General features: G+C 39.3%; 1 protein-coding gene across 50 annotated transcripts in view; it reads right to left on the minus strand.

Moving 5' to 3' along the window:
• Positions 1 to 13,852, minus strand: part of LOC136432262 (muscle-specific protein 300 kDa-like) — a 55,152-nt gene extending 41,300 nt beyond the window's left edge. For 13 of the 50 annotated variants that reach the window (XM_066423396.1, XM_066423394.1, XM_066423402.1 and 10 more), the window contains exons 1-2: positions 13,625 to 13,842; positions 172 to 299 (exon numbers count right to left, since the gene is read on the minus strand). In XM_066423396.1, coding sequence (XP_066279493.1) covers positions 172 to 299; positions 13,625 to 13,712 — 216 coding nt within the window. In that variant the 5' untranslated portion in view covers positions 13,713 to 13,842. Of the gene's footprint in view, positions 1 to 171; positions 300 to 13,624 lie in introns of all 50 variants that reach the window. The other 37 variants (XM_066423372.1, XM_066423371.1, XM_066423368.1 and 34 more) reach the window with 10 other exon arrangements.
• Positions 13,853 to 19,379: the final 5,527 nt, after the last annotated feature.

Raw genomic sequence — 19,379 nt, forward strand, 5'->3', positions numbered from 1 at the left:
CAACAGATCACAACATGGCACGTTTTGTAGATACTTTAACTATCAAGAGGATTGCAATAAAGTGACAGGATAGCACAGTTAGTGACGGTATTTTGTCCTTCAGCAAAATATATATATCAGATGGACATGATGTTTGGTAAATGTACGAATCTGTGTGGAACACATCTTTACCTTTGCCAGATATGAGTTTGCCCAGTTGGTAAAACACTTGGTCTGCACCATCTGATCATCCTTCAGGTCGACAGTCATCAGAAGGTCCCGAGCTACTCCTGAAACCTCCATTCTCTCAACAGAGGAGCCTGTGGGCAGATGGGAAAATGGTCTTGAACTTGTATCTTAAAATTCTTGAACAACACGTCAAGGACAACTCAGTTGCAAAATTATGTACTAAGCAAAAGTTTGTAACAACTTGTTTAGTTGTTGTAGAGTTTTTTTTTTAAACTCTTGGAAATGTTGACATCAAATGTCTTGATTAGGCCACACTAATTTTATTTGTTGATTCTGAGTGACAGGGAAAAAAAAAATAAAGATAAAATTTTTTGCATATAGTCTGGGGTGAAGATAAGGGTATACATAACATAAATAATAAGAGGATTATTCAAGTTTCAGCTTTGTATAGCTCATTTTATGCAATGAACCCCTTTCTTTGATCTAGTACTTTAATTTCAGTAACAAAATCACCTTTTGCTATGTAATATATGGATTGATATTGAGAAATAGCTTAAATAAATGAAAAATTATAATTTGTGATAAAATGTGACCACACTTTTTAGGTATGTGCAGGCCTTTATGATCTATTTTGGTGGCTATTGAGTTTTACAGCTGAACAAATAGTAAAATCGTGAGTAAATGGGAATTACGGTAGTGATCCAATTTTTTTTTTTTTTAAATGGGAAAAACAGGACAGGCTATTCCGAGAAGCAACAAATCAAATTGGTGTGGCCTTACAGAAAAAAAATATATACCAACCATGAAGGTGGGCGTGTGCCTTTTTTGTCATGGTAGTAAACAGACCCTGTGGCGGTTTACCAAGCATGACAGTTGGCACAAGCACTGGTTTTCAACAACAGTCTAGACTAAGTAGTATCCCGCCAAACCGGCACATCAAGGGGTACAATTTACTGGTTAAATGCTTAACGCCCAGCGTTGTCGTTACTGTGAGTCTAAATGCTGCAGAGGACTTTTCTGACTTTGTTTTCATCAAATTAAAACAAGAATTGCTCACAACAAAATCAACCAACCAATTTACTGACAATTAACCAACCAGCATCTACTGTCCTAAACAACTGCAGCATTCACAACTGCAGCTATTGGTCATCGTGGGAAACATATAATTTGTGGTTCTTTTTGAGCAGAGACCAACAAACCTTTTCACCACCTAGACTCAATATAACATTGTGACTTTCCTTAAGGCATTGACATGTTATCATTTATAAAGGGCATGTAACAGTAAAGATATAGATTTTGAAGTAGACTTTACTCCCCTGACCAGCTCTGACATGGAATTTCCTTTCAACAAATAAATTCACACCTTCAATTTTATGACCTAGTGTAAATGGGCATTTGTAACTACCACCTGGATTATATAGTTATACAGAGTGGTTCTAAGCTAAGGAATAGGTCATCATTCTTTTCCATGTTATTTTGGAAGGTCAGGGAAGTTTCTTGACTCCTAATCTTCCTCCAGGATTAAATTTTCCTAACTTTTTTGTTGTTGTGTTGTTTTGCATTTCTATGTCATGCAAGTTAGAATGTTTTCATTTGAATTTTCCCCGGTAAACAAGCTATCTTTTTCCATTTCCTCCACCATCCAAAAATCCTTTCTTTTCTATTCCTCATACATTGTCCACTACTCATGATAGAATAAACTCTGCCGATGAAGCCTTTGTGGATGTGACAATGAAACGCCACACCTTTGTCAATCCAGATTTACCCCAACTCCACCCTCTACATAGAATGTCAAGATTGACAAAGACAGATTCACAAAACATGAGGGTTTTTATTATACAATACATTCAGTAGAATCTAAATTCAGTTTTGAAACCCTCATGCCTTTGGCTTGTTTTTGTATGCAGTATACATGTAGGCAGTACATTTATTTGTTCAATACTTTCCCAAAATAATAGACATCTATAAAATAGGTCTGTTTATTTTTCGTTGAAGCCTTCATATATCAAACATTCATTATTGTGTCAAAGGTCCAAAGTTATGTCCATGACACACGTTTAAAGCCTTCATATTGTCTCATTCATTATCCAGAGCATGCATATGGGTTATAATTGTGTATTACTTGAGCTTCAGTTGAGCCTTCTTTCCAATGAGGCTTACTGTGGGCCAACTGAGTTAATCAAAAGTATTAGTCAGAGTGGCCCTTTGTGACCATGACAATGAAATACCACTGTCACAGTGGCAGCTTTGTCAGTGTGGTATTTATCATACAGTTTCATCATAAACCCCTCCCTTTGTAATGAATATCATTATATACGATAATTATATATTCAGAATATCTGCCAAAGGGTTTTTGTAGTTGGATTCATAATTTTGGTGGTCTTGTGGCTAGGGTTGTTGACGTACTGTATAATCTAAAGGTTGAACAGGGTTCAAATACCTGGCAAGGCCCCTGTATTATGCCCTTGGCAAAGGCACTTATTTCCTCATTCCACTCAGGTGAAAATTAGTACCTAGCTTTGGCCTCAGAGACCCCATGTTTGAGGAGAGCCACAATTCAAGTGCATTAAAGAACCAATCACACCTGTAGGGGTCCTTCCCGGCATGAGTGGGTGAAACCTTTATATTACAGTCTCTGGGTTGACATCTTGAAAAGTTCAATCCCTCCACAATGTGGTAAATCTCAATAAATAAATCAAATTCTACTTCATTCCCTCAAGCCCTAAGCTGGAATGACAATGTCAGTACATTACCAGCTGATCAGAGGCTGATACAAGTTATTGAATCTAAATTTTAATGTAGCTGGGTTTTCAGGCTAACATTTCAGTATTTGTTGTAAGTGGCTTCGGAAACAAAACTGATCAACATTTCATTTCTTCAACATGACACATACACTTTAATTAGTCTTTTCAAATACATGTTGTATACATATATATTTGAACTTTTTAAAAAAGTCGGGTAATATGTATTGACTGTATTTCTCAATATAGACTGTCTTCTACCATGGAATTGAAACTCTCAGATTATTTTTACAATGGCAAAGACTTTCATCCAATATTGAAGTAAAACCACTGAATCTGATAATATCCTTATAAAATCATCAGTAACCATCATCGGATGTGCAAAGTATATCATACAGTGTGTACAAAACATATCTGATGTAAACTTATTATTCTTTGTTCAATATCTAGGGCTAGAAATAAATACCCCTAAACGTATTGGGTGCTTTGGGCAAAACATATTGTACAGTTGTTTAATGTATAAGGAGAAAAGTTGTCTACACCATAACCTGGTACTGTTCGATCAGATAAGTTGTTGAGACAGTAGATAAATGTAGTAATCACACCACAAAGTAGTAAACAATTACAGGGCTGGGTGAGCTGTTCCTCGAAACAGGTGTCAAAGGTCCTCTTATCCTGCATAATTAAATCCTGCACCCACTTTAATATCAGTAAAGTTTATGGGACTACTGCATATCATAGAAAGGGAAAATACACCAAAAATTCAAAAGAAAAAGTCATAGGAACACAGACGTATCAGAAATGATAAGCCCACAGAGTTTTTGGTCGAAAATAAGACAGCATAAGATATAAGTAAAATTTCTTGAAAACAAAATCCATAGAATGTAGTGTAAAACAATATACAGTTTACATTTTATACATATTCTAGCATAGAATATGCTAGTCTAAAGGCTTTATTCTTTACTGTTCTTGCTATGTGAGGACAGTATGTAGTGGGAAGTTATGGCTCCCCTAATTTGCATGTCAACATGCTTTATTCGACAATGATGCTGATTTTGGAGAGAATTTCCATAAGATTGCTACCTGATAAACCTTCTCCCTACTATGGTAGCCTTTTCACACAAAATTAGTATCTATTTCAGGTTCAGTCTATTACTTGGGTTTGGCAGCAGGGAGAAGGTTAACACACAGACACAAGGGCGGGTGACAAGATTGTATCAATTCCCAAGAGAACAGGGGCATTACAGGTAACACAATCACATTTGACGGTGTACTTCTTTTGTTTCCTTGAGTACAGACACCATTTAAACTTTGGCAGGTGGTTTGACTAGTGGTCTGTCCAAAAACTAGAGCAACGTGTTAATTCATCATTATAAAAGATCTCCTTGAAAATGACCTCAATAAGACCATGTATGGGTGAAAGTAAACCTTTCTGAAGGTAACTATCAATGATTGGCCTCTCATTCCGTGAATTCCAAACAACCATGCTATTAAGAATTAGGTAATTTACTGGAAACACTGTGCCTGCATATGTATATATATTATGCTTTTCTGTAAATGGTCAAAATAAGTTGATTCCCCATTATTTTGCACCTTTTTAGTCTTTGAATATGGCTTCATACCAACTGATTAACATGTACAGGTGGCACCATCATTGATATTTGGCAAGTAATTGACACCACCCCCTTAGGTTTCTTGTTTTACATGAATTTTGCAGACACAATTTCTACTGAAGATTACCAAAATAGAGACGTCATATTTTTCCGAGATGACCTGTCTCGTTACTATTGTGTGAGTCTGCTGGGTGATGAATAATTTAGGCCGCACGCATACAACAGACATTTCTAAAGGGTGTGGTGGTATAAAACAACAGCTGGGGAGGAGAGAATATGTCTTACAGACAGCTTTTAAAAACTAATCCTAAAAAAAATAATGTGAGGTCATTCCATACATTGTCTTCAAGTTAGCTATTTCATACTCACAACATAATATTCTCACACTGACTATTTTAGAAAAGAACACAATTCAGTAAGCCTGTTTTCCTGGCTTGGTGAACGACTGTTGGCCCCTCCCCAATCCGGGACCTGATCTCCCAACGTTTGTTTACGGGTGAGTTACCGTAGTACTCACTGTACTTCAAGCATTACAAAATTTGAAATGCCTTGTACATTAGATTAGGAAGGATGAGGGAATGTCCGCTGTGAGCGAGGTGGTTATTTTGGACCTTACACGGGCATAGAAAGGAAGGGACAAATGGCATGCAGACATTTAGTGTGGGTCATTCTATGGATCCGAAGTCTTGCCCCAGGCAATGTAACCGAAATTCGTTTAAAACAGTCGCTTTCAAACCTCACACCACCAAACATGGCTGAAACTGAAAGGGTGGGAGCCACTACTCAGGACAAACAAATTTCATAACCTGTACTTTTGAGTTTGTAGTTTGTAAGTACCTTCTGATTGTTATGATTTCCCAGGATTGTAAACAAACTCTTTCACATGAAATCGGACCTTGCTTCTACCTGAGGAACCCGACCACAATGGGAAACCAAATATTGTCTACACCTTTCATTGTTGCTGTCTTTTCCAAGACACACCAGCACTCCATTAGACTGGCATCTGCATCGAAATAGCTAATAGCACTAATATGCATACAAATAACAAAAATTATCACGGTATTAAAAAGCCAGACTACATCGAATACCTGTCTGATGGGTGGAACCTGTTCTTGTTTGTGTTTCTGCAAAAACGACACAGGGAGGGGGAGGGGTGTAGACAAGTACCAAGCCTTCACTTGCACTGTGTATAGGTGCTGAAAACTTGCTTGGGGAAAAAGTTTATTTGAATTAGACATTACAGGAAGGTGGGAAACTTGACCTTCACTGTTTTCCTGTTGCAGGAGTATGCTTGGATCAGCAATCATCCATGAAATTTGTTACAATGTGCCGCAAACTGAAACATTGGGTGTGAGTCACTGTCTACAACTAAAGCATTCCAACTGTCCTGTCTTATGGACAAGTTTTACGAACACTGCTTGACTTTTAAATTTGACTTTGTAATTCACTTCACACCAGAGGACAAATAGTGTTGTTCTCAACAAAGCATGTCATGCCAGATCTCCTTTTCACAGAAAATTTGTCTGAATGCAAAGGAACACAAACATGTAAGTCCTGTAGCATTGTAGACACCCAAATCTTGCATCAAGATGGGAAAATGGCAGGGTCTCTGCTTGTGATTTTGTAACAGGCTAATCAGGCATGACTGTAGTGGGTGAAAAATGACCCGTAGCGTCTTCCTTCAGGCTAAAATGGAGAACAGTAACTTTTCTTACCTCGGCTAGTACCTTTCTTCCTTCTGCCTGACAAGGTTCTAGTCAGGCTGGTCAAGCTGCTGCTGCGCTTCTTTTTACTGCTGGACATGGTGAAGCAGGTGTTGTGGCAGATCCAGGTGACACAAGAACTTCACTCCACCTCACAACAGACTCATGGATACAACAACTTCTAGACAAACTGTAGTCTGAACCGAAGCAGAGCTGGTTCGAGTAATTACCCCTTCCCTTAATAGGAGCGAAGCGCTGGCCACGCAACAATTGGCTGAGCTAGGTAACGCATACAAATGTCATCCCTGGTGTCATCATGCATATTAATGAGATGCAAATGCATGGTATTCACTGGAGCGTAGCAACCTCTTTGCCTCGCATGGCTAGAAAGTGCAGGGACAGTAGAAGCTACGTGCGTATTTGTTTTGTGTCTGTAGGGCACTCAGTGTTCGGACTGTAATGGACTTGGGCAAAATGTTGATTTGACAAAAAATGTGCAAACAGGTTTCAATCATGTCCATTAAAGAGACACGCCATTCCTGCCAACAAATGGGCGTTATCTCTGTGCGATCGGCATGGGTGCACAAACGCAAACATAGGTGACATCTGCACCTGGAACAAGAAAAAATAACACAAGTTCCAGTTACCTGAGGATGATTAGCTTTGTTTGTTCGGTTGGGGAGGAAGGGGGGCGTTGCAATTTTTGAATATTCAAAAAGTGGGTGTGTCCCCAAAATGGGTACAAAATTGCCATACCCCTCTCAGGCATTTAAGCAGTCAGGAGAGGGGAAGAGAAAGGGTTGTGACCTTTTTATTTCAGGCTTTGGGGCTGTGGCCGTGCATACCACTCCTAGCATTGTTATAGGTCAGTCAGGCAGAAACTTCACCTGAACAGCAAAGCAAAGGTGAGATAGGACTACAATGTACTTAGATCACAAGAACAAATCAGCTAGACCGAGAACACCCTGGAGGCGCCAGAATCACTTGACTTAAACTTTTAAAGACACTTTCAGGCCTATAAAACAGTACTAGTACTCCAAAGAAAATTTCCCCGGACCATTTTCAGGACCAGTAATTGTAGAAAGTAGGCCTCAGGTGAGACACAGAGGCAAAATAAAAACACAGTTGTAAGACTTGTGTTTTATGTCTGGATCCAGCCAGTCAGACAAGTGCACTGAACCCACCCACAATTATGGAATCAGACAGACACTGAAATATGCATAAAGGGCAGACTGACACAGAGAAGTGTTGATGTACAAGTCTAACCACATATCCTGCATTTAGGCGTTTAGCATGACTAACAAGGAAGGAACACCATGAAGGATGATTTCTATCTGACTTTGAAATGTAGAAAATGTCTGAAGAAACATGATGATCATGATTTTGTTTACTAGCTGTGATATAGGCTTTAGGTGTCATCTGTTATATTATCCCATCACACTAAATGGAAACATTGGGAAGTTTGAATAGAATACATACCAATTGAAAGTAAAACTATAAGGTGAAAAGATTCACTATGCAACATTTTTCAAATCTTTGAATCTTAAATAACTTCAGAGGGGACATGACACAGTGCTATTAGCTAAATGCCAATATAATTACCTGAATTTTTCAATAATGTTGAAATTTATCAATGCCTGCTAATTCGATAAGTGCTAGCAAGGTATTTCAGTACATACACAATGTACTATGTACTAAGTAGAAGGATTATAGATACTTTGTCTTTGTGATGAGTTTGTAGTTTCTAACTTCCTGGCATGTTTGGTAGTAAACCGTGTACAATAACAACTTAATATGCTGTTGAGGAAGTTTACTTTATTGAGCTGAACATCGAATCAAACATGGATTTGTTTCTAATTGATTTTACATAATGTTGCCGATTAATTTTTTTCTACTCTCAAACTTATATTCAGTGAAAACTTATTATGCAGTATGTGAACATCTGTTTACTACCTTGGTTGTTACAGTTACTTGGTTGTTGGAATTGAGTTTGTTACTGTCTTTTACACTGTCTCCTGAAACAGGACAGTGTACCTCCTTAAAGAACTTACAAGTTAGTTTCATCAAGGACATTATATAGTCCTTGGTTTCATCATCATGACAAGGTGACATCACTCCAAAGGACTCCGCCATTATGTTCAACCCCAGTTTTACACCACCTTCAGAAAAAAAAGCTTTTCTACACCATCTTAAGTTCTGAAAAAGTCAATCTACCTCCTGAAAAAAACAAGAAATAAAATAAGGAACTTACTGTTAATACCAAGTTCTGTGCATTCAGTTATTTCTGCAACCCTTGAGATCACTTTACTTTTCTTTAGTAGTTTTCAAAACTGAGGCATTTTATTCTTTTTTTTTTGTTTGTTATGTGCACCCACATCAGTTTCAGGGTGTGCAAAGGATGTCATTGATAAATTTCGGTCAGGCCTTATTTTAAAATCTAAGTAAATCTAAGACAGTGTTAATGTTGTCAAACAGTTCTTTCAGTTTTCTAAGGAGTAAAGGTAATTGATATCGTCGAAAGAAAACATCAAGAATAAAAATATAAAGGAAAAACAACTCTATCTTGACATGTACTTCATTTCCTTACATAATTTTGATGCACAGATAAACAAGACTTCACACAGCATTTGAAAAATTGGTTCCCAGTCACAAAAGAATACAGGACCAGGGGTGGGAGTGAGACAGATTAACTGTGGCTTACTAAGTACTTAGCACCCACTTCTTAATATCCTGTAATTAGACTCTGAACAGTAGGGAGTGTACTGTGCAAGATCAATAATCATTAGCTCCCTGGAGCTATCCAATCAATGGTTTTGCCATACTGAAAGGGGCTATGTCAGCTCCTATTTTTTACAGACTGCCAGACCATTGAGGTAAGAAACTAGGTACAACAGGAAGATTAGGCAACATCAAGTTAATATATCCATTCTCCATCAAAGAAAAGTGCCAGACAAGAGCTTATGCATGACATTTTAGAATACAATGTGTACCCTAGTGCATATGCAAGTTTTCCTCCAAGCCCTTTGTTTTCATGCTGACCTCTTGCTACAGTGTACATCTTTACCTAACAATAATTGTCCTAGAACCGAGGTAATTATCTATTGTGGCCTAGGCCCTGGAATGAAATACACTAGCAGACATGGACTACTACTACTAGGAGATGAAACATAAAACTTTTATTCAAACCACAAAGAACCTTAATTAAGATCAGTTGCTTTGAGACTTAGAAAGAATCAGACAAGCAGATGTCAATCAGCTAAAATAGTATCTAACGATACTGTAAATCTTTGAATATTTGCTTTGTGGCAGGTTTTGTATGGTGACCTTTCTACTACAAAATCATGACACAGTAAATATGCATTTCCATTGTATTAGGTACTACATTGTACATAATATTAATTGCGCAAAAATCTCAGTCTACCTCCTCCTACTGCAAAATTAGGTCCCCGCAAAAGTGAATAGATTTACATAATTTACAAGAGCTGTAACAACTTCCAGCATTCCTGTTGTAACACAGTTAATTCCAGCCATAATCCACATGGGGATTATGTTCTACAGGGAAGTGGTTGGAACCTCCTACAGTTTCATCTTCTTTGACAAAAAATGGAAACAAGCTTGAAGTGGACTAATCTGGTCAATTACCTGGATTAGGCATTAGATTTTCCCATTGTTGAAGAGGAGAGCCATGAGAAACATTTCCTACGAAATTCAACAAAGAAGAAAAACAGCGCTGTGACGACTGTCATCAGTTGTAAATTCTATTACTCAATATGCAAAGGATATATTTGTTTCCCATTTACTCCTGCCTGTTTCCCTCAAAACAAACAAGACCTACTAAACACAGAAAGTCATCATCATCGTCTTGTATACAGCCATTTAAACGCTGCCAGTGCAACCTGTTTGTTATGGTTGGCCATACTCGCAGAGCTTCAAGCATTCCCACAACAGGAAATGGCTCTCGTCCAGCTCTATAAAACCTGGTCATCAAGCAACCAATAGCACTGTTTTCCGCCGGTCGGACACAAAAGTAGCCTCTGACAAGAATACATGATGCATGGGGTCAATGTACTCTAAGAAAACAACGTACGTAGTCTCATATTCTACAGGGGCAGTAGGGGCCATGCAGGGTTTGAACATTTACAGCGACCTTGGCACAAGTAAACTTGAAATGTCAGGAACAGTGGCTGGGCTCAAAGAAAAGGGAGACAAATCAACATGTCATGAAGTATGGACGGGGTGAATAACACTAACAACAGTTTGGACCTTTTCGTAGGCATGATGCCATTATCAATTCAGAGGAGGACAAAGAAGGTGACATTTCAAGAGATACACTTAAACCTGGCATATGACCCGTAGATGTTATTTCAAATTCTCTCTTTGAAATATTGCTTTTGTCCCTTTGTACAACAAAACATCTACTTTACAGAGTATAACAGGTTTAATGAGCAAGGGTAAAAGGTTAAAAAGCTTACAAAGTTACATTAGGAAATGCAATCTGTGATACTTTATGGACAGCTAAGTGACTGCAAAAGCGTTATATAATAATACATATATTGTAACAATTTGAAAGTGACTTTAATTTTTTTTTAAATTGATTAACTCCAAGATTTGTCTGGTGTTTTAGAAGAGCATGTAATTTTGTACCTTAAAGTTGGGGGCAGCCAACAGATATGCATGTATAAATGATATAAGATTTTAAATACTGTGAATTAAATCTAAGGTTGCCTTTAGACATGATACATCATACAGTAAACCTGTCACTGGGTTGGTAAGTCACTGAATAAAAAGAATAAAAAGGTTCAAACAATATTTCGGTGACCATCTGTCACCTTCCTCGTGGGGATTCTGAGTTGGTTCACTTTGTGAACTTTAACCTTGTGTACACTTAGTTGATAATGTTACATTGCGTTCAATGTCCTGCTTTGGAATTCTCTTATTTTTCATTGTAACCAGGCCACCTGGCTAGCCCAGTCTGTAACTCACCGTTCCTAAATCTAATACTACAGATAACTTTAAAAATCAGTTGCAGATACCAGTGCAAACTGGCTAGCACTGGTTCCTGCTTGTTGATAGCACAGCTGATTCCTGGTTGTTGATATATCAACAGCACACATACCTACTACAGTTGTATATGCAAACAAACAAACCAAGTAGGAACATCAGCAAATTTTCTGTTTTGTTTGCAAGAAAATAGTATAATTTGTGCCAGCAGGCAAATTTGATTATTTTCATTTATGTTGCTTATCTTCTTATCCATATCATGACCACTATGATATTAGTCAAAAGATGTTCATACTAGATTAAGAATCAATCCCGTATAAGTTTTAAAACTTCATGTACCATACATACATTGCATTTGTATCAATCATAGACTGTAGGCAGTCACAAGGAAGTTCTCTGTTCTAAGTGATCCCACGTTACAGAAAAATGTCAAACTTTATGATTAAAGGTAAACTGCACATGTAAGAATCTTTTCAAGTTTCCAGCAAAATGACATTCAACTATATCCATTGAGTAATTTTCCTGAATAGAAATGAGTCATCCAGGTGGCACAAATCACATTAGAACATAATATTATTTAGCAATGCTAAACTATATATTTTTGTGATGATATTTCTAATTACCAACTTTTCTGCAAACATTTCATTCCTTTTCTTCTATTACAATATCATAAAATGTCAAGTAAAATCCAGATCTCAATGACCATCATTAATGTTCCAAATGTGCCTCTTTCTCGAAAGGCAACGCCAGTGTCACCAAAAAAATGATGTCCTGTAAACTGACCATACCAGTCCCAATGGCAACACCTGTCACCAAGTAGCTAAATACATGAATAATATAATCGCAGTTTGTGGTATGCACCCCCTCCCTTATTGATATAGGATAACATGATAGAGATGCAATGTGGTCTTCAACTCTGAAATTACTTGAAGGCAGTAGGCTATTTTTGCAGTGTACAAAGTCATCACAGTAGTTTGTGACTACAGTTGTACATCTGTCACCCTTAGGCATGCTGACTGTCATTAATGACTAGATTGACTCATCATATATCTGGTCTGACAACAGCTGACATCTGGGTGAAACCATACGAACATTGTGTGTGTGTGTGTGTGGGGGGGGGGGGGGGGGGGGGGGTCAGGGTAAAAATTGCTACACTTGCAGAGTAGGCCTAAACAGCGTTTTCTCAGTAATTTTGCTAATGAGGGTAGGCTTCACATGATTTCCAGATGCTACAAGTATGAAACCCCTATCATTTACCACTGTCATGGCATTCTATATTACATGCATTATATATTATGTAAACAATGTCCTAATTTTTATCATTGATATCTATTGAATCAGGTGTTCCTCTCTTCCTTAGCTATATACATGTCCTATATTTGAAAGACCAATCATGGAACGCCCCAGAATAATAAAATATGTAATGTCCTCATTAGTTATGCAAATTAGGCCCTGGCTTGCATAATTTGATCAAGTCAAACTGAACTACCTATATGTCAAAAATCATGAAAATACATCAGTCCTCTTGAGTTGTCCCATCAACATAACGAATATCACTTCTGATATGTTGCCCACCCACAAAAACACATTGTCAAGTACCTCGAAAACATAACCTACGTTGACGAAGGTGGCAAAGGTAAAAATAGATTTCGCACTAAATCAGTACAGAGGTAATGTACAGCCCTTCCCCACCAATGTTTGGTGTTTCTTGCCTTTCAGAAAACCGTAAGCTGTTGGTGGAATAGTCCATGCAACAGTCCAATCACTATGGAGATTGCATAGTTGGCTCTTCCATGTCAGAAGAAAGACCTCTTTGCTCGTGATACCTCCAAACAGTCCTGGTATTGTTCAAATGCTCATCTTTATTTAAAAGCAGAGCAGGGTATTTCTTTTAATGTGCCACTTTAATTTGTCATTTCTTTTGAAAGGACATTTCCAACTATCATAGCTGCAAATGCACAAGTTTGCTACTGGTACTGTCCGAGTGGTAGTGAAATAACGTTAACAGCCAAATTACAATATCACTTGTCTGGCAAACTGGATTTCAAGGTTAAGGAAACAATCACACACATGAATATCAATTTCAATGGATAAAGCTTTAAAAAATAAGTGCTATAGATGCTGCTTAGCTTGTCCACATTTGAAACAATTGAAAATCAGCTGTACATGGACTGATACACAGCAGGTTGATACCTTGAAAGCAATACAGAAAAAGTATCCAACAATACCAAAAACGATGAATAAATGAATAAAAAATCGCTTTACAAAAGGAAGGAAGAAGGCTAGATCTACTTTTGTGGTGATTTTAAGTACATTTTTGTATTACTATATTCCGCATACTTGTATCCAGCATTTGCAAACAGACAACCTTCAGATGAATATTTTCTCAGACACTCACGCGGTGTCCTGAAGAGATCCTCCAGCCTCCGTCTCCCCGAAGAGCTCCTGCGGAGGCGAGTCCTCCGGGGGGAGGTTGGGGTGAACATCTCTCACTGGTTGTGTCGGGATGACATTGACGTGGAAGGTTGCATGTCGACAGGATCACATCTCGCCCACCCCGCCTGATGCTACTCTACCATGACCTGCGAGTTGATCCCGTTTAAAACCCAGTGGGGATGGAGTTGGCTGTGTGTCAGACATTTGGTACAGCATGCGCAGACTCAGCTAACTGTACGCAAGAAAGAGATGGTTCAGTCACTGAATTAGCATAATTACAGTCAGCCCTGTCTGACACACTTGATGGACAACTAGGGTCCGAGCAAACGTGCAGTATGCCACGCATGTCTATGGACAGAAAAAAAACGGTAATCAAAGTACATTATTCCTGACACAAGTTGTAAGTTTACAAAATAGATGTTCAAGGTTAAACTGCTGATAAAGTAACATTTGATCTGGAAGAAAGAATTACAAGAATGGTAAAGGTTGACAGACCTACCTCACATGATGTTTTATGTCCCTTGCCAATTTTTTTGTTGTAGCAGCACTTTTGGTGAATGCAAGGGAATATTAGAGCTGTTGTCAGGGGCGTCTTGCTCTTGAGTCTGGGATATTTGCAGAGCTGCCATCATGCAGGTCCTGGAGACGTATGGACCTTCCAAGTTCTGTATCTAAAACATATGTACACAGATAGATATCACACCACTGATGACAGAATAATATGTAATTTCTTACTCTTTTCCTTTTACAAAAATATACTTCATATTTTAGCTAATAATAAGTATAATTGTATACATGCATACATACATCATGTACACATGTATACGTGCAAAATATTATGCATCAACCCCAAAATTAACTCTCCCAATGTAGGACAGTTACAAATCTTAGATCTCCCTTGCCTAGTTCAAGTTTTGATGCATATCAAATTGGCCAGAGGGCGGTCACAAAAGCAACTTGGCCCCTGCAGGGCTTTGATCTTATCTGCAGCGTGACGCCACCTGAATGAAGATTGAGGAGGAAATTGGATCCTTCCTGTAGTTATCATAGAACTGTCCAGAACAAATGTCTTAAATGACAAAGAGTGGATTAAACTTTGCCATTTAAGACATTTGTTATGGACAGTTCTATGATCGACTAAGAGTGGATTAATCTCAATTCAGTTCAGGCCCTCTTCAGACACCTGTAACTCCTGAAGTATTTACTGTATCGAATGTATGACCACCAAATTTTTAGAGGATGGTCTTTAAGTAAATTATGTGTAATATGACAACTTTGGTGTCATAATGAATGACGTAATATGACATAATTATGATGTCATTAAATGACTTTATCGGCTGGAACCGTATAAATAGGGTATTCCCATAAAACTTGAAGGTATGCAACAAATTCTTAACGGAAACGGTGACTAACAGAATATTAATGTCTGCTAAGGCTTTTGTTGTCAATAGCAACAACAATGACGTCAAAAGGACGTCAAATAAAATGATGTCATATATCTTTGAGCTATCCGCCATCTTGGGTCCGCAATCTTGAATTTTCAAAAATTCATTTCTTTTTCAGCAAATAACCCCAAAACACAATGACCCATATTACCGTTATGAAAATAGACTAAAAACGCTTTTTTGAATGTTTTTGTATAAAAAATACCAAGTAGTGACGATTTTGAGGGGAAAATTGACTGTTTATAGTTATACCCAAGCTAATGTGTCCGCCATCTTGCATTTTGACCCATGACCTAATCCAATTAGCATAATTAGTTGATATTAAACCATAAAAGTTACATAGAATTACATAAGATGTAGTTAATGTAAGAAAATATGTGTGGTTTAGCAAGAAACCTTCACTGTTAAGACCGAAATTTAATAGCGAATTTTGTAAAACATGCCTGTCAAAAACCCATTGCCATGCATGGCAACACAAAAAATTATAAACTTATATTACTGTATTGATATAGGACAAGTCACAAAGTTTGGTGGCTCTAGCGTAAGCCGTTCAGGAGTTATACGACATCAAAGTTTGCGCGGGCCTCAAGTTTGATTGTAAGAACATCAATTCCAATGACCGAATCAGGTATTCTCATTTTTGACAGCGGCGCATAGTCGTGTATTTCAAGCGCATTCAAATTATTCAATGGAAGCCAGTGTGAAGCAACTATACGAAGAACCCTGTGAGATATGAAACGGAGACTTCTGATTGGTCGATCAGGCTATATGATAATTTATGTCATGCCTGGGCCTGATACGGGTGTTCCGGACCGTGTGATAACTATCCGGATCACATAGGGTTCGGGAGGGTTATCACACAGGCTTCCATAGAATATTTCGAACGCATTTCGAACGCGTCGGTTGCGCGGCCGTCGGAAATTCGAATACAGGATTCGGAGATTGGAATCAATGTTGCTACAGTTTCTTGTTCGAGGACACAAAACTCCCTCAACTTCTGGCGCATTCCGCATTGAAATGTGTGTTTTCTCGGGTGGGTATGGCCAAGGTATGACATAAATAAAATACAACACGTCGTATTCCGCATCACCCTCGGTTCCAGCCCTCCCGCGGGTCGGATCGCCCTCCGGCCTACGGCCGTCGGGCGATCCGACCCGCGGTCGGGCTGGTACCTCGGGTGATACGGAATACCCCGTGTTGTATTCTATATATACATTACTAGTAGGCCGGTATCGACTCCACCACCAAACCACTATAAGAGGCATAGCCACTAATCAACGACCAAAGCCAGTATTCAAATTTTTGACAGTTGCGCACTCGGCGCGCTTGAAATGCATTTTAAATATTCTGTGGAAGCCTGTGTGATAAAAGTAGAACCCTGTGTGATAGTAACTATCACACGATGCAGAACAGCCATATCAAACATTTTTTGTGTCCCAGGTATGACAAAAAAACCTTACTTTCATCACTGGGACAAGGTACATTTATAAACATCAGCACTGTGGAAGTCCACAGCTGACTTTTTTACAGCACTAGTGTTCCAGTGCTGAAAAGCTCCCGTGGCAAGCACGCTGCTAGCTGGTATATCCAGGGCGGAACTGTTACATTTGTATATCAGCACTCGGTTCCAGTGCTGACGGCGATTTCAGCACTCGAACAAGACCGTTCAGCACTGAAATACAGGTGCTGAACTTTCTTCAGCACTGGATGCCCTGCATGCAGTGCTGAGTCCGATTGGACCGTTTATTCAGCACTGGAACACCATTTACCTTTGTTTATATTTGCAAGACGGCTCAATATTAATAGTGACCTTGGACAGGCTAAGCTTTGAGCTGGTGTGAGCAAGGTGGTTTTAACGTCCTTGGTATGAGGGAATAAAAGTTACTCGTAGTCGTAAGGTGCACCGGTGCCAGGGACTATTTGGGCATATGAAATTATAAGTTGGGCAAATAATTTTTGCACACTGAATTTGTCAAGCACACACAGTGCCGGACCAATTCTCAGGGTGCAAAAATGAGCATATGCACCCAGCATTTCGAGCCCTGGAGTGGAAGTACCTAATAACACCCAAGAAATAAAACAAGAATACAGAACTTCGGACCTTTGTCATTCAAATCTCGCGCGTTCGAATTCTAGAGTGAACAGACGACAATTTGTTGAGGTTAGACTTGTTAGTGTGCATGAAGTGGGTCGACAACTTTACATACATATCATGTACGTGCGGGACGAACCGCCACGCTCAAAGCTTATAAAACCCCTTAACACATTCTTCTGACGACAACTACCCACCTGGTGAGCTCTAAACGCGTTACGTACTAGTATTTTGCCTCGAGGCAAACTCACCAGACAAACAACTTGTTTTCGTTGTCTGGACTTTTGGGAAAGGCCGTATGTAGCCGGTCACAAATATGCAAACGAGTAGGCAGTCACAAGATGGCGGATGCCACTAAACAGTTACTCATTCTTCCTTAGTTTTGAGTATAACATTCCTTCCTTAGTTGTAAGTACAACGTTAATATCCATTATTCCTTATATGTATGCCTTGTATGCTTCACATCTAGTTGTTAAAGGCCATATAGGCATTCCCAACTCATCTGCAATCATCTATAACAATCTTCACTCATCCCCATCAATCTCCACTCATTCCCATCAATCCCCACTCATCCCCACTCATTCCCATCAATCCCCACTCATTCCAATCAATCCCCACTCATTCCCATCAATTCCCACTCATTCCCATCAATCTCCACTCATTCCCATCAATCCCCACTCATCCCCACTCATTCCCATCAATCCCCACTCATTCCCATCAATCCCCACTCATTCCCATCAATTCCCACTCATTCCCATCAATCTCCACTCATTCCACTCATTCCATGGCCTTTGCCATGTAGTTTTCCCATTTATGCAAATGAGCATGTGCGCGAGAGCACAGACAGGCATGTATTTACACATCCATTACAGCACTTCTCAACCACAGCTGCCATACGTCACTGACATGTACACATCCATGCCCTCTAACGTACATTCGGTCATACCCTTGTTCACTTGTATCCATCCTACCTCATTCTGCATTACTTTCATACACCCTTATGCACTTGTATTCATCCTACCTCATTCTGCATCACTCTCGTACACCCTTGTGCACTCTCATTCATCCTACCTATACCTGATGCACCCTTGTACACCCTTCTTATTCATCCTACTGTTTCTGCATAACTCTCGTACACCCTTGTGCACTCTCATTCATCCTACCCATACCTGATGCACCCTTGTACGCCCTTCTTATTCATCCTACTGATTCTCCACCACTCTCGTACACCCTTGTGCACTCTCATTCATCCTAGTATATCTGATGCACCCTTGTACACCCTTCTTATCCATATCCATCCTACTGTTTCTGCATCACTCTCGTACACCCTTGTGCACTCTCATGCATCCTACCCATACCTGAAGTGCCCTAAGGCTTGTATACCCTTCTTATTCATCCTACTGATTCTGCATCACTCTCCTACACCCCGGTGCATTCTTATTCATCCTACCTATATCTGATGCACCCTTGTACACCCTTCTTATTCATCCTACTGATTCTCCATCACCCCGTACACCCTTGTGCACTCTCATTCATCCTACCTATACCTGATGCACCCTTGTGCATTCTCATTCATCCTACCTATACCTGATGCACCCTTGTATACCCTTCTTATTCATCCTACTGATTCTGCATCACTCTCCTAAACCCGGTGCATTCTTATTCATCCTACCTATATCTGATGCACCCTTGTACACCCTTCTTATTCATCCTACTGATTCTCCATCACCCCGTACACCCTTGTGCACTCTCATTCATCCTACCTATACCTGATGCACCCTTGTACACCCTTCTTATTCATCCTACTGATTCTCCATCACTCTCGTACACCCTTGTGCACTCTCATTCATCCTACCTATACCTGATGCACCCTTGTACACCCTTCTTATTCATCCTACTGTTTCTGCATCACTCTCGTACACCCTTGTGCACTCTCATTCATCCTACCCATACCTGATGCACCCTTGTACGCCCTTCTTATTCATCCTACTGATTCTCCACCACTCTCGTACACCCTTGTGCACTCTCATTCATCCTACCTCAATACCTGATGCACCCTTGTGCATTCTCATTCATCCTACTTGATGCACCCTTGTACACCCTTCTTATTCATCCTACTGATTCTGCATCACTCTCGGACACCCTTGTGCACTCTCATTCATCGTACCTATACCTGATGC

The sequence above is a fragment of the Branchiostoma lanceolatum genome, chromosome 4 (genome assembly GCF_035083965.1).
Source record: "Branchiostoma lanceolatum isolate klBraLanc5 chromosome 4, klBraLanc5.hap2, whole genome shotgun sequence".
Lineage (NCBI taxonomy): Eukaryota > Metazoa > Chordata > Leptocardii > Amphioxiformes > Branchiostomatidae > Branchiostoma > Branchiostoma lanceolatum.